The sequence below is a fragment of the Brassica oleracea genome, chromosome C5 (assembly GCF_000695525.1).
Source record: "Brassica oleracea var. oleracea cultivar TO1000 chromosome C5, BOL, whole genome shotgun sequence".
Taxonomy (NCBI): domain Eukaryota; kingdom Viridiplantae; phylum Streptophyta; class Magnoliopsida; order Brassicales; family Brassicaceae; genus Brassica; species Brassica oleracea.
The window spans coordinates 15,688,543-15,704,475 of record NC_027752.1 but is presented as its reverse complement, the minus strand read 5'-3'; the positions used below and the strand labels follow the sequence as shown (position 1 = coordinate 15,704,475).

The 15,933-nt window shown below is 31.0% G+C and overlaps 2 protein-coding genes across 2 annotated transcripts; both read left to right on the top strand.

The window, feature by feature from the left end:
- The first annotated feature begins 739 nt into the window (after positions 1-739).
- Positions 740-2,241, top strand: LOC106294294 (pinoresinol reductase 1-like). Its single transcript, XM_013729853.1, has 4 exons — positions 740-1,259; positions 1,387-1,627; positions 1,748-1,951; positions 2,081-2,241. The coding sequence occupies exons 1-4, from the start codon at positions 843-845 to the stop codon at positions 2,239-2,241; spliced, it is 1,023 nt and encodes a 340-aa protein (XP_013585307.1). The 5' UTR covers positions 740-842.
- Positions 2,242-8,756: 6,515 nt separating this feature from the next.
- LOC106295666 (plastidal glycolate/glycerate translocator 1, chloroplastic-like) lies at positions 8,757-11,161 on the top strand. Its single transcript, XM_013731634.1, has 7 exons — positions 8,757-9,412; positions 9,567-9,828; positions 9,950-10,065; positions 10,144-10,253; positions 10,346-10,523; positions 10,610-10,739; positions 10,850-11,161. The coding sequence occupies exons 1-7, from the start codon at positions 8,815-8,817 to the stop codon at positions 10,998-11,000; spliced, it is 1,545 nt and encodes a 514-aa protein (XP_013587088.1). The 5' UTR covers positions 8,757-8,814; the 3' UTR covers positions 11,001-11,161.
- Positions 11,162-15,933: the final 4,772 nt, after the last annotated feature.

Sequence of the window (15,933 nt, the reverse complement as noted above, 5' to 3'; positions counted from 1 at the left end):
GACTCTGTTATCTCCAATACAAACACTTGGCTTCTTCAGCTCAATTGATAAATTATCTGTAGTTAAACTTCAATCAAGATGAGAAAGAGATGATATTGTGAGTATGAGCGGAGAGAAAAATCGAAGAAGCGTTTACTTTTTGCGCTTTGTCGTGATGTGGATGGATATAATTTTGATTAGAATTGAATTTAGATCCCGAGATGATGAATGAAATCGAATGAATATTGTCCATGTCCACAACTAGTTTATAATTCTGTTAAGATGTTCATGTCCACAACTAATTTATAATTCTGTTATCCACGCTTTCGTGTCCACGTCCACATTTTGTTTACACATTAATATATATAATATATATATATGAACATGGATCTTAAAAGATATAGAATTTTATATATAGTTTATTATGACAATTATTTTTGTTTAATATATTTTAGAACTTGAGATAAAAGTAAATAAATACATAAAGTAGAATAAGAAAAATAATAAAATGAAATAAGAAGAGGAGAGAGATTCTCTTTAGTTTAGGGTCATAAGAGTCTTTTTGACAAAAGAAAGTGTGTATCAAGTGATAAGTGTCTTGTAGTGTAATTTGAATGTGAGAAAGTGTCTCTAAATGTAAAAAATTCTTGATATAACTGTTATCTTGAAAAACACTATATAACTAGGATAAATATACTGTCAAATACATTTTGAACAACAAATTTTTATGCTTTAGGTTTTTTTTAAAACCATTTGTAATGCTTTATGTAACTCTTTTTTTTAATGTAACTCATAATATTAAATCATAAAAAATGGCTACAATCCAATGATATCAAACCCTCTATATCAACCCTTTATGTAACATGTTTCGACCCATATATACACCAGAGGCGAGACACACTTCTAACAAGCACATAGATCAAGAGAAAAAAATGGGAGAGATCAAAAGCGGCGAGAAAACGCGAGTTTTGGTGGTGGGAGCGACGGGTTACTTAGGGAAGAGATTCGTAAGGGCGTTTTTGGCTGAAGGTCACGTGACCTACGTTTTGCAGCGGCCAGAGATTGGTCTCGACATCGAGAAAGTCCAACTCCTTCTCTCCTTCAAGAAACTCGGCGCTCGTCTCGTCGAAGCTTCTTTCTCCGACCACCAAAGCCTCGTATCAGCCGTGAAACTCGTAGACGTCGTTGTATCCACCATGTCTGGCGTTCACTTCCGTAGCCATAACATCCTTGTCCAGCTCAAGCTTGTTGAAGCCATCAAAGAAGCTGGTAATGTCAAGGTATGACAGTAAAGATTAAGAATAAAGATTTACAGATTGACCAACTAGTTTCTCTACCTATTAATTTTAGTAGTTTGGATGGTTATGGATATATCTAAAATGAAAATATATAAATTAACTATTTCAGCGCTTTTTACCATCTGAATTTGGTATGGATCCATCACGCATGGGACATGCGTTACCGCCGGGAAGAGAAACGTTCGACCAAAAAATGGAAGTTCGTCAGGCTATTGAAGCTGCCGGAATACCTTACACTTACGTTGTTGGCGCTTGCTTCGCCGCATATTTTACTGGAAACCTATCTCAGATGGAAACGTTACTCCCTTCAAAAAAAGAAGTTAATATATACGGAGATGGTAATGTAAAAGGTAAAAACTTTACTCCCTCATAAAGACATCCTTACTCTTCTCATTGTGATATTTTCTTGTTAGATTTTAAAGGTTAGCCCCCTCATAAGTTTTCAAACTTTAATGGTTTTATCTTCGTAGTGGTGTTTGCGGATGAAGATGATATTGCGAACTACACTTCCAAAACTCTAAACGACCCACGAACTTTGAACAAAACCGTGTATGTCAGGCCTCCGAATAACGTTCTCACGCATATTGAATTGGTTCAGATTTGGGAAAACCTAACCGGAAATGAATTGGAGAAAACCAATATTACTGCAAAAGACTTCTTTTCCAACATTGAACGTAAGTCCCCAATCATAATGTGACATTGTATAATAATTTTCAGCTAGACATATTTAATGGTCCCAGGCTTTATGGCGATTTAATATATCAACCCCATAAATGGTATTTGATTTTCTTATATATATGTAGACATGGAGATTCCACAGCAAGCGGGGATAGGACATTTTTATCACATTTTCTATGAAGGATGTCTCACTGATCATGAAGTGGGAAAAGATGAAGAAGCATCAAGTCTCTATCCGGATGTGAAATACAAGCGCATGGATGATTACTTAAGAATGTTCCTCTGATAATATTTTGGTCATATCAGCACATCTATGATAATGTATGCATATCATAAGTTTGAAATAGTTATTCACGTTCATGTTTTTTGATGTTACTCAAAATTAAAATATTCTCATTATGAAATACAAATATATAATATTATGCTTTTTCTAACATCCTTAAAATAATAACAACAATGCATGTCGACAAAACCATGAAATCTGAACACTGATTGTACATAATTTTTTCTTTGATTGATTAATGAATTTAACATTTCATCAAAAAAGCAAACTGAACGCAAATAATGAGAATGTGAGATACATATTTTTGTCTTACAAAATTAGATAACATTAGAAAATGGAAAAATGGAAAAAAACAATTCACAACTTCCAAATTTGAGCCAAAATCACCAACTCACAAACACACAATTTTAATCTTCAACTTTTAGTCAAATACAAATAAATCTCATATTTTAGCTGACCAAACTTTTTTAGTTTTGTCAAAAATCAGCCGTTTTGTTTTGTTCGTTATACTTAATAGTTGATTTTTGATATGACTGAAATGATTTGGTCAATACAAATATAAGATTTTTTTTTTGTTTCAGTTGAAATGTTAAACATTAAAATAGCTTACTTAAAATAGTTTAATTAAAAAAATTAGCTTTTTATCTTGATTAATATCTGACTTAAGTATATATGTTTTCAATAAACTTAAAAATAATTTTTAAGGAAGCAAAAATTAAAAAATTGTCCAACATTAAATGTAATTTAAACAAACAAATTTAAAGCAAATTCAAACATAACATGAAAAAAAAGTAAATGTTTAAACTTAAAATAAACATAAAATTAATAGCCAGAATACCTCTTAATTTTAGGTATGCATGTGATTGTTCTTGAGACGATCTTCGTAATGATTATATTTAAAACAATTTAGTTGGTGACTAATATAATATATATAATTAAAGTAAAGTTAAACATATATACAATATGTTTTTGTTACACAAAATCAAATAATAAATACAAAAAACTTGTGTCATATATGTCTTCTCAAATTTACATGCAATTCAATTTTTTTTTTCAAAAGTTCGTAAAATATATGTGTGAAGACCTTCAAATTTACATATATGATATGCTTTCGGTGTATTTATTTGAATGTATTATTCATTTCGTAAAATTATTATTTATTTTATTTAAAACATATATACTCAATTAAAATATATTAATCAAGATGAAAGAGTTATAGCATAGTATATGTTCGCTCGTGTAGCATTTTGTGTAAGATTTTTATACGATTAAGATATATTCTACTACTCTTCTCACATATTTTTATACTATTTTAACGAAATGAAAGAGTACGCCGTGCCTTTCAAATTTTACACTTCTCTTCTTTCACATGTTCATTAGTATATATTATAGTTTGTAGTTGTCTTATGTACTAACCATTGTTTCAAATTTGTATACATTTTAATTAAAATGAAAGAAAGTTAAACATTAATATTTAACTTTCTCCATCCGTAGTATCATCACCTTCTCTTCTTATTCTTCACCCTGCTTGGTAGTTTTTTCCTCCTCCATTCACAGTCACATTTTCTTCTCTATCACATTATCTCTCTTTCACTACTTCATCTACTCAACTTCCGCTGACTCCGCCTCAATCACCTCCAGCTGTACAATCGGTATTACCATCACCATCGATATATTCTCTTTCATCACCGTTGCCACCCGTCGTAACCCATCTTCTTCTCAGCTCTTCCCACCATCTTTTCTTTAATTTCACCTAATGTACCAACAAAAAAAAATATTTTTCTGCTATTGTGAGATATCCATTTTATTTCATCACCATTGGATACTAAGAAAATAATCAGAAAATATGAATCTTTTTGTTTTTATGTTCTATTCTATTATAGATGTAGTGGAATAGAATAGTAAAACTCACGTGCAATATCGTCACTACCACTGGTTGTTATGTCCAGGGGCGGATCTGAAGTGATATTTAGTATGGGGCACATATTGAAATAGATATATAAACTAAGGGTATGTAAATAAATTTTGGTTAAATTTCTCAAGGAAAAATAAAAAAGAGTGTGGGGCCCATGCCACACATTTCTTCAACCTGGGTCCGCCCCTGGTTACGTCGACAACACCATCTTCTCACCATCGCCACCTATCGTCTCATAACCCTTTTTTTCACTCTCTTCTTCTCCCTCCTCCCTCGGTGATGGTTTATTTTTCTCTTCCATCAATTTTAGAGACAACTCTACCAGATTCTTGTAAATTGTGTATTATATTATTCACCTCTTGATTTTTCTCTTTTACTATTTATGAGCTCCACTTTTGGTTACGCCATCGTGTTTTATTTGTTTTGTTTTATTCTATTTTTTAAACATAGAACATAATTGTATTTTTCAAATTATTAGTTTTTTACGCTATATATTTATCAATTTGTTATCAATTTTGTACTATTTTCATATGATGTTTACTGTTTAGTTTTATTAATTTGCAAAAGTAAATAGAATGGATCCAATATTCTATACTATTTATATGTATGTATAAGTTAAATAAGTGTGTGTCATCAGCCTCTTTGTATAGTATGACCTGATAGTTATCAGCGTTGTTTTATTCCTTGCAATATCTGCAAGCGCCGACGTGATCTCTTACCTTCCCTTTGTCACATGTTGCTTATAAAATTAAAGGGGATAAGCAGAATAATCTTGGGCTAAATGTTATTAATTTATAATATCAAATCGATATTATATCTTTTTCGTTTTTAAAATGGGAAAATTTGGGAAAATATTTTTCAGAGAGATTTTATTTCGAAAATTGCACTGTATTTTATTTCTTTTGAAACTACACTTTTTAAGCTAAATGACTAATTTATCCTAACTAAATCCCCAATATATTAATATAGAAACATTAAAAAAGTTGTAACATGTTATTTGTAATAATTACAAAAGAGTCTTACTAGTTGTCACTTAATTAAAATGTTAATTAATCTTACGAGGCATGGCAGCTTAAGAATCAATTGAAAAAAAATTTGGTCCAAAATCCAATTACTATGGAACATTATTTTAACTCAAAATATAAGAAGCGTGTATTTTTTCTTTAAATAAAAGCTACAGATTTACCTAATATGATTAAAATATATAATTATGAATAATAAATATCTGATAACAATTTTTTCATCATTCCTCATTTTTGTTTAATTTTATCTTATCAAAAAAATTAAACAATCACATTGACCATAAAATAAATAAAATTAGATTTTTTCGTATATGTTATATTTTGAATTTTTTAAAACGACTTTAAATTACGAAAGAAAATGTTAAAAAACCCTTTGAAAATTTTGTGATCAATGGCTTAATTTTTTTTTGTTATAACAAAATACAAATGATCATACAATCGTATTAATATGAATTTTTATTTAATGTATATTCATATTTATATATTTAGTATCGTATAAATTAAACTATGTACCATTTAAAAATACATAATACGTTAATTTTAAAATTTGCATTGAAAGAGTATTCAGACCTTAATATTTTAATTATGAAATTTACATCAAAAAATACCAGATCAAAAATTTTGAGATTAATGGTTTATTTTTTTTTTGTTACATCAAATATACAAATGTTAATAAAACCATATGAGTAGAAAGTTTCAATAATAAATATTTATATTAAAATATACTATATATTTAAGTCAATATCTTTGAAATATAATTATATACTATATAAAATAAATAAAATGTTTATTTTAATTTATTTACCATAAATATATTGTAAATAAACAAGAGGTATTTTTTTTTATTTATGTGATTGATATAATTTCCTATATATTAATTGATAAACAATTGATTACTCTAGCAAGTGTAAGATTTTATCAATTAATATTGTTTGGAAATATTACAAGAGATCCATACAACTAAGATTTATTTAGAAGTTATTGAAATCACCTAGCGAAAACATGGATTGCACAAAATTTTGCTTTCCTAATCCTAACCCCCTTTCTATTCATCACAACACCGACATAGAATATTTGGAAGTGTCTATTGATAATCTGATATGGTAACTTTTTTTTTAAGTTCAGCCTATTGTTTTTCTTAAATGAGCTTAGAACAATTTTTAATGATGAACTAAATGGGCCACATACATAATAAAAATGTTTTGGTTTAAAATTTATTGCATACCCAAAATAAATGTGAGCCATCATCATTTTTGTTTAAAATTTTGTCACAATAAAAATATAGGGTTTGACAAAAAATCTGAATCCAAAAAACTGAACCAAGGCCGATCCAAACCAAAATCTGAATAGTACTGAACTTTAACCAAAATTGGTTATATATCCGAATGGGTTCAAAATTTTGGTATCTAGTGAACCGGAACCGAACCCGATCCAAACCAAAATATTTTAGGTATCCGAATATATCCGAACAAGATTTATATACTTAAATATATTAATTATTTTAAAATTTAATATCTAAAAGAATATACAAAATATATAAGACGTTTTTAAGTTGTCCAAAATACTTGAAAATATATACAAATAGTTATAAGTACATGTTTAAAAAAGCTAAATGATACTTATAATACCTAAAATACTTAAAAGATCTATTGGTTTTCTATCCAAATATTTAAGCTAAACCAATTTTTGTGTTAATTTTAAGTATTTTGGCATATATTATTCAAATTTATATGTTAGATATTATTTTTATATTTAGATTTTGAAAAATTTAAAGTAAATATGAACTTTAAGTTTTGAAAAAAATTTAAATAAGTTATTCGAACCCAAACCCGAAACAAACCCGCAAAGATCTGAACCGAACCAAACCCTCAAGAATCCGAATTGAACCAAATGGTACGCGAATGTCTACCTCTAATCAGATGTAAAAAAAGATTATTGATAACAAAATATACATAGTTTATAATATTTAAGTATAATATATTTTTGAAAAAAGTTACCCCGCAGGGGGCATGTAATCATCTAGTGTATAATTACACCAAGAAACTCAATTCATTATTTTAAACATAATTTTAATTTACGTGACTAATTAAAAAATATTGAAAATAATCATTGCTGGAAACACAATAATCATCCAGTCTCGTTGCGTTTTATAAATTTTGTATATTTTTCTCTCTTTTGAATTTTCTAAGCACACTACTGACCAGTGTAACGGTTATCTAGCATATCAAGAGTGCTTTGTCCCTAGTTTTATAATATACAGTGGAGAGAACATTTTTTCAAGTTGCAGGTTTGGTGAGATGATGAGTTTTAACATGTTAAAGGTGTGATTGGTAGTGTCTGTAGAAGCTGTGGACAGCCTTTTAGATTTTTAGAGCCATTTTTTAAAGCAATCATGCTTTTATCTTAGAAGCCGTAGACATACTTTTAATTTCTACAGCCATTTTTAAAAACAATCATGTTTTTATTTTTAAAATTGAATCCAAAGCCAAAACATTAAAATATGAAATATGTTAGTTTTAGAAAACACTTTATCTAGAGCCTTTATTTAGTGCTCTGAAAAAATTTCTACAGCAAAATAAATTAAAGCCAAAGCTAAAAATTTAAATCCTAAATCTTAGAAGAAAAAATAGAAAGCTAGAACTTCAACCAATCAAACCCTAAGTTTTATATTGTGTATCAAAAATGATACTTTATTACATAAAATTATATAGTTATCTAAGGTTTATATTTTTTTAAGAGATAAACATTGAAATATTATAAAAGATTTATCCAATTATATATTTTAAATCGATATATTTATCTTAATAATTTCAAATTTTGAATTTCACTAAAAGATAAAAAATTAACTAAAGCTGTAAAATTATATATATCTAAATATATATTTTAAATCAATTTATATATTTATCTTTATTTTTTTGCTGTAAAATTTAAGCCGTGAGATTTAATGTTGTAGCCATAGAATTTTGGCTGTAGAGTTTTTTTTTAAGGAAAAACATGATTGATAAATATTATTTCTACATATTAATTTATCTATCATTAAATATTTTATGAACTGATTAATTATTATATAATTATGAAATTTTTATTTTAAGTAAAAGAATACAATTGTTAAATATCATATATAATCAACGTAAGTAAGTTTTCAAAGCAATAAAATGAAATAAAAGTTAGTTATGGCTGTGAGTTTTAAAATATAAAGTAAAGTTTGATTGCTTTAATATTTTGGCTGTGGAGAGAAATAGAGCCTGTGTACAGCCCTCACAGCTCTCATTAATAATCACCTAAACCTTGTTAAGATGTTTTTTACATATTGGACAAGTATAATTTTCAAAATCAAATTAAGTCAGTGTATTTTTCAAATTTGAAAACATAAATATGGTATTTTCCTAATTATCCCATTTAAAATTGCTTACAAATTAAACTATTTAATATAATATTATTTAATGAATATAGAGATAACCTGGGGGGAAAAACTCAGCACAAGTGGGAGAAGAGACAAAAGTCGCTCATCTCTTTGTAGATAGAACCTTCTCTCTTGTCCATACAAAGTCTCGTAATCCAATTCCCTTAATTAAACGAAGATGAATAAGACTATGATGCGTTGTCCCGCAGAATCACAGCCACGTCGTCTCCACCTCCATGGCTACTCCTTTAGTCACCCCTCTCTTCTCTCCGTTAGCTCTTTCTTCATCAAGAAACCGCCATTCAAGTCCCAAGACCCTATTCCAATCAAAAAATGGGAAGACTTCCGATTCTAGTGCAACCCAGAAGTTAAATCAAACAAGATTACGTAAAACCGATGGACAGAGAACGAGGTTTCTGCAAATGGGTTCTCGAGAGATGAGCTTCGGGAGAAAACTCTCAACTCAAGCCATGGATGGTGCAGGAACAGAAAACACGTCAACAACGATCTCTCGTAAGGTGTTTGCGACAACGCACTTGTTGGTGTCGCTTGGGATCATACTTGCGGCAGACCAGTTCTTGAAACAGGCTTTTGTAGCAGCGTCCATCAAGTTCCCTAGCGCTCTGTTCGGGATGTTCTGTATTTTCTCCGTTCTTATGATATTAGATTCCGTTGTTCCCGCTGCTGCGACCGGTATGATGAACTTCTTCGAGCCTGCGTTTCTGTTCATCCAGAGATGGCTTCCTTTGTTCTACGTCCCTTCTCTTGTGGTTCTCCCTCTCTCCGTCAGAGATATTCCGGCGGCTTCAGGCGTCAAAATCTGCTACATTGTAGGTATACAATCACTCTCTTGTTCTTCTTCTACCTTTCATAGTAATCTTCTGTTCATTCTGTTTTGTTTATTTAAGAGTTATAAAATGCGCTAGGCGCTTGTTTATGTGGGGGCCTAAAGTGTATGTATCTAATTTGTGATCAAATGCTTGTACAGCTGGTGGATGGTTGGCGTCTCTTTGTGTAGCAGGTTTCACAGCTATAGCAGTGAGAAAAATGGTGAAAACCGAGATGACTGAAGCTGAGCCTATGTCAAAACCTTCACCATTTTCAACACTTGAGCTATGGAGTTGGAGTGGAATCTTTGTTGTGTCGTTTGTTGGTGCTCTGTTTTACCCTACATCACTTGGGACAAGTGCAAGAACTTGTCTCCCTTTCCTTCTTTCTTCAACTGTTCTAGGTTACATTGTGGGATCAGGGTAATATTCAAATCCCATTCTCAAGTCTCTCTCTCTCTCTCTCTCTTCCGTCAAAAAAAAAAAAGTCTCTCTCTCTCTTGATTTTATATTCTCATCGTCTTGTCTTTCTTTTTTTTTCAAGGTTGCCATCTTCTATCAAGAAAGTTTTCCATCCGATAATCTGCTGCGCGCTATCTTCAGTACTCGCTGCTCTAGCTTTTGGATATGCTTCAGGGTCTGGACTTGATCCTGTTTTAGGTAAAGTCACACAAGCAATAGAGAAACCCTTTAAATAACCTAAACCAGAATGTAAAACTATTCTTTAAATGGATGCAGGAAACTACCTAACCAAAGTAGTATCAGATCCTGGTGCTGGTGACATATTAATGGGTTTTCTTGGCTCTGTCATTCTCTCTTTCGCTTTCTCCATGTTTAAACAAAGAAAGGTAAAAAACAGAAAAAAAAAAAAAAAAACATGTTATGTTTTGCTTTAGAAAGCTGGTAACGATCTGTTTGCTTTGCCTCTTGTCATCTTCAGCTCGTGAAGAGGCACGCAGCTGAGATCTTCACATCTGTGATAGTTTCAACACTATTTTCGCTCTATTCCACTGCTCTTGTTGGACGTTTAGTCGGTTTAGAACCATCTTTAACGGTTTCAATCCTACCTCGCTGCATCACGGTTGCATTGGCCCTTAGCATTGTATCACTCTTTGAAGGTATAAAAATACTATTCCATCTTATTCTTCTCCTGCGCAGAGTACATTAAAGAACATTTCCTAACGACTTTCTTGGACATTTTCAGGAACCAATTCGTCTCTTACAGCAGCTGTAGTCGTTGTGACTGGTCTGATTGGAGCTAACTTTGTACAAGTTGTTCTTGACAAACTGCGTTTGCGCGACCCAATCGCTCGGGGAATAGCCACTGCTTCAAGGTGACTCCTCTTTCACATTTTGAATCAGAATTAGGCAGAATCTGCGTTCTTTGATAACCATTAGTGCCGTTAAGATAAAAAAACATTAACTTTCTTGTTTCTATGGACAGTGCTCATGGACTTGGAACAGCAGCTTTGTCGGCTAAGGAGCCAGAGGCTCTTCCCTTCTGTGCGATTGCTTATGCGCTCACCGGAATCTTCGGATCCTTATTGTGTTCTGTCCCTGCGGTCAGGCAAAGTTTGCTGGCTGTCGTAGGCTGAGGGGGATGATGATGTTGCGACACACAACTGGGAGTCTCAGAATCTGGCAAGTTACTTTTGTAAATGTTGTGAATTTGTAATGGAAACATAACTTGTAAAGTTAATATACCAACTTAAAAAAAAAAATTCCCAATAGGGATTGAGGGAGTGTTTTCAGCCTATCCACCTCACCGAATTAAATCAACCTATAGTACACAAGTTTTATGCCATGTCATCACATCATTTGTCTCACGATTAATTGTCAAAGGCGCATTAGGGTTATCGTTTCCTCTTCTCTTATCTTAGGCTTCTAAACCTCTCCAAAATTTATTCATCGCAGTTTCACTGTTTTCTTCACGATCCTTTTCTCACATCTGAATCTTTTGCCAAACAAACAAAATTATCCAATCATAAACACATAGCCATATTCTCTACCGATTGGCCTTCGCTGTGAATTGGAGTGGAAAGCTGTAGGAGTTTGATGTCGTGTTGCCAAAACGGGGCCTGGAGATAAAGAAAATTCTTTGGATCGAAATTTTTATGTCGATTTTGACGCATCATCTTATTGCAGGTAACTTTTCAAGTAAAATTTCCATTGAATCATGGTTTCCTTTTTTTACAACCAAGCTTCCACATACCGGACAAAAGAAGAGGAAGAGTTTTCAGAGAAGGAAGCTGTTTAGGCAGAGAGGAATCACAAAAATAAAGAAGAGACCCGGGAGAGAGCAGAGTATAAAGCTGCTACATTGAGAATGAAGCAAGAGAAGGTCTTGCGATGAAACATGAGAAAGGACCTGATGATCCACAAGTAACTTCTCCTTTCTTTGCCACTCATCACTTATAATTCGCTGACTAAAAGGTCACACTACTACTTATTATATGCAAAGCATATCAATCTATTTTACTTATTTTGTTATAAACAATTTGAGTGATATAAAAATTTAGTACCTCTGTTAGATTCGGGTTTATCTCGATTTATATAAAAAATTTAGTACCTCTCGAGATGATGGCTCTTATCCGCCAGAAATCTCGAAATTTTAGAAAATTTATACTCGGTCGAGCGAGTTTAACACGACCTTTATACTCGGTCGGAAGGGTTAATCACGACCTTTATACCCGGTCGGAAGGGTTAATATTAATTAGGAGTTTGAGTATTTAGGATCTGACCTCTGATACCATGTTAGATTCGGGTTTATTATGGGTTTTCAACTTAAAATCAATTGGTGATTAATAGATTGGCCATAACCCTTTATATATTACTTTATATATTACTTAAAATCACTTAGAATTCCCGATGTGGGATATATATCTCTAATAACCTCTTTAAAAATTAAGTTATCTGTTCTTTTGACTTGAGGATATTACACCCTTGATCATCTTGATGCCTTCTCTTATAAGCTTCAGTAAATAGTGGCTCTCAAGTAAGTGTTGCAATATTTAATGGTTTAGATGTCTAATACTACAGTTTTTTTCTCCCATATTAAGTCCAATAAATTTGATTTTAACCGTGTCAAAAAATAAATGTTAACCGTGTGTTGTATGAGTACTATTTCTTACATCTAAAGTGTGGTGCATCTTATCCAAACACTGCTGCTATATACATAAATGGAGACACGATGGAGGAAGTTTGAGGAACTGTACATGTTTTCTTGCGGCATCTTCACAAAGCTCTCAAGTGTAATCAGAGGTTGCTTGGTCCTGACCATATCCAGGTTCTTTCTCGATGTTCTCTAAAAACATCACTTTTGTATGTAATTTGATTTGCTTATTATGTGTACTGTCCCTTTTGTCTCAAAAGCGATTGTTCACCCTCTTTGAGAAGTTTCGAGGGTGCGACGCGATTCTCAGCCAAGAGATGAAAAGCGCAGGAGAAGTGATGAACATAAGTTTTAAATTCCCAAGCGCATTCAGAAAGGGTTTAGTGCAAAAATATGACTAGATGTGTAAGTTAGATGTTTCCTTTGCTTATTTCACGTAGAGGTACTGAATATTGTTTAGTTATGGAAAATCATCGAATGGCACAAAGACAAAAAAAAGTTTGATTTTGTTCGCTATTATTGTCCTTAGAATCATGTTCTCAAATTTAAACTCACTGATCAAGTATTAGACTGTTATTGAAATTTGACCAAAAGAATATGTGATCAGGATGTTAAAACATATCATTGGTTCGTTTACATAATTGTTAATGATTTTAAAGTTTTCAAAATAGACATTTTTAGAAGAAAAAAAAACAGCAGCAATGCACTACCTTAAAGCCATGATGTTTATTTGCGAAATCAATGATTTACAATATTTTGAGAACTGGTTGCTGATATTATGATTATTCCTTTGTGGAGTGTAGTCAACATATTGTACTGCCCCTGCATGGCATGCTAAAACATAATCGAATGATCCTCTGGTGACTGGAGATAGACCACACTCTTGCACTCCAGTCATTACTCCTAGTTATCAAGGTATTTTCGACCATCCGAATTGATCAAATAAGTTACATATTTAAATATTATACATAAGTTTACAAAGATATATATATATATATATATCAATAGTGACTATTGATTATTTGCTTTTTTTTATTGAAACTATAAGCTCTGCATAAGTTTGGATCAACAGTGATTAATAACATATTTTCATGAGAATCCATCAAATATGTCAGATAATTAAGTTTTTAGATTAGAGTGTTAATTAACTTTTATTGATCTGCATCTCCATCATCCTATATATATAAATAATATACATATATATATTATAATCAAAAGACAACCACTTTAAATTTAAGTTTCAAGCATTTTAAATTCAATATAAAATATATATTTTATAAATTAACCATAATTTATGTATTTTATATATTATATGTAAATATATTTGTCTGAACCAGAGCGTAGCCCGGGAAAATCCCTAGTAATAATAATAATAATATACTAACTAAGACTTAAAAAAGATTCCTCAAGTTAGCAAATATCAGTCATGGTTAGGTCTGAGCACATTTGTCCAGAACCACATATGTCCAGAACTGAAGAACCGAATTAATCGAACCAAAAAAACGATATTCAGTTTGAGTTTGGATTCTATCAATTATACGAGTTGATTCTATATCTCTAAAACCAAAAATCGAAACCAAATTTAAACCAAACCGAGAACCGAATGGACACTCGAATTTCTATCGTATAGTTTATTGTACTTAGAAAATAATTTAAAGCAATTATTTGTAAGCCAAAATATTTGAAAACACAAACTACCCGAATACATTTTATCCGAAATAGTTAAAGTTATTCGAATTATCCAAACTTTTATCCAAAACCCCAAAAAACATGATATTTAACCCGAAAAACGTTTTTGATCTTTTTGAACAGAACTGAACCGAAATCGAATCGAAACTACAACAGACATGAGTAGGTTCCCAACTTTATTACCCGAACCGAAAAACAAAATAATTGAACTGAAATCGAAACTAAATTTCTAAATAACCAAACAAATCCTAAACCTCTAGAATCTAAAAAAAGAACGGAAACCGAAAATTGATGCCCAGAACTAGTCATGGTAATGATATACCAATAAAAGCACTGTCTATAGTCATAAAACCAAATCAGCCAAGCTTTGCTTCAGTTTTTAATTGACTGCCAAAATAATGAGGGTCATGTTGATTATCAAAACATACATGTCTATATTGTTGGCCAGAACAGCCACGACTTGAAGCAAAATCTTCCCAGGTTTGCTAAAAGAGTCACCCATTAAGCCACCATAAGATCAGATTTTTTTTAATTCTTTACTAAACCTAACCAAGGAGTCAACTTATGATCCAAGTGTCAAACGATTATATTATCCGTTCCTTGTTTAATTGACTTGGTATTTAATTACATTTTATTTGGAAAAATGATTATGGACTACAAGTATTGGTCACATATGGCTAACTATGTAAACTAAATTAATGTACACTTAGCTACACAAATTATATATTATGTATGACAATATCCCTCAACTTAATGATGTTATGTAGTTAACATCACAAATTTAATTTCATTCATCCAAAAATTGATGTGGATGTCGGAAACCGTTTATATCTCTCATTTTTATCAATTAAAGTATGATGTACCTGACAGTAATTTAACTAAATATGAAATTTATATAAGATTTTATTTAATTTGGTTTTTAATTATTTTAATCTGTTTTGTTATTAACTCTTAATAAATTTTTTGTAATTCGTTTGGTTAATTGTGTAATATATACTACTTATTTGATCAATTTTTTATTATAAAAAATATTTCATGTCAATTTACTGACTCTAACATTTTATTTGTTTGATATAAAATTAATTAAATTAATGAATTATTTTATTTATATTTTCATAAACAAAAATTGCATCCATTAAAAAATGTATCAAATAAGTATATATCGAACAATTAATCAAACGAATTGCATAAATTTTATTAAAATTTCATGAGAAAACAAATTAAAATAATTAAAAAAATATGTTAAAACACTACTTATAAAAAATGTTAAAACATATTGATTTTGAAATTAGATTTCGTTAAAAATATTCTTACACTTTTAAAACGTGGCTTAAAATATCATTCAGTTAAATTATAGTCGGGTTAGTCATATTTTATTTGATAAAACGATATATTTAACGGTCTCTAACATCTACATTAGTTTTTAGATGAACGAAATTAAACTCGTGATGTTAACTACATAACATCATTAAGTTGAGAGATGTAATCATGCATAACATATACTTCGCGTAGCTAGGTATACATTATTTTTGTTTGCATGGTTAGCTATATGATGGCCAATACTTCATGTAGTCAGCAATCAAATTTTTCATTTTATTTAAAAAAAATATTTAAAAAGGAAAAGCGTAAATAGGAAAAGAGGATGAGAGGAGCCCAAAGCTGCAATAGAAGGTGTAATACAGTAGGGGTGAGCGCAGACCGATCGAGTACTTGCTTTTCTGTGTGTA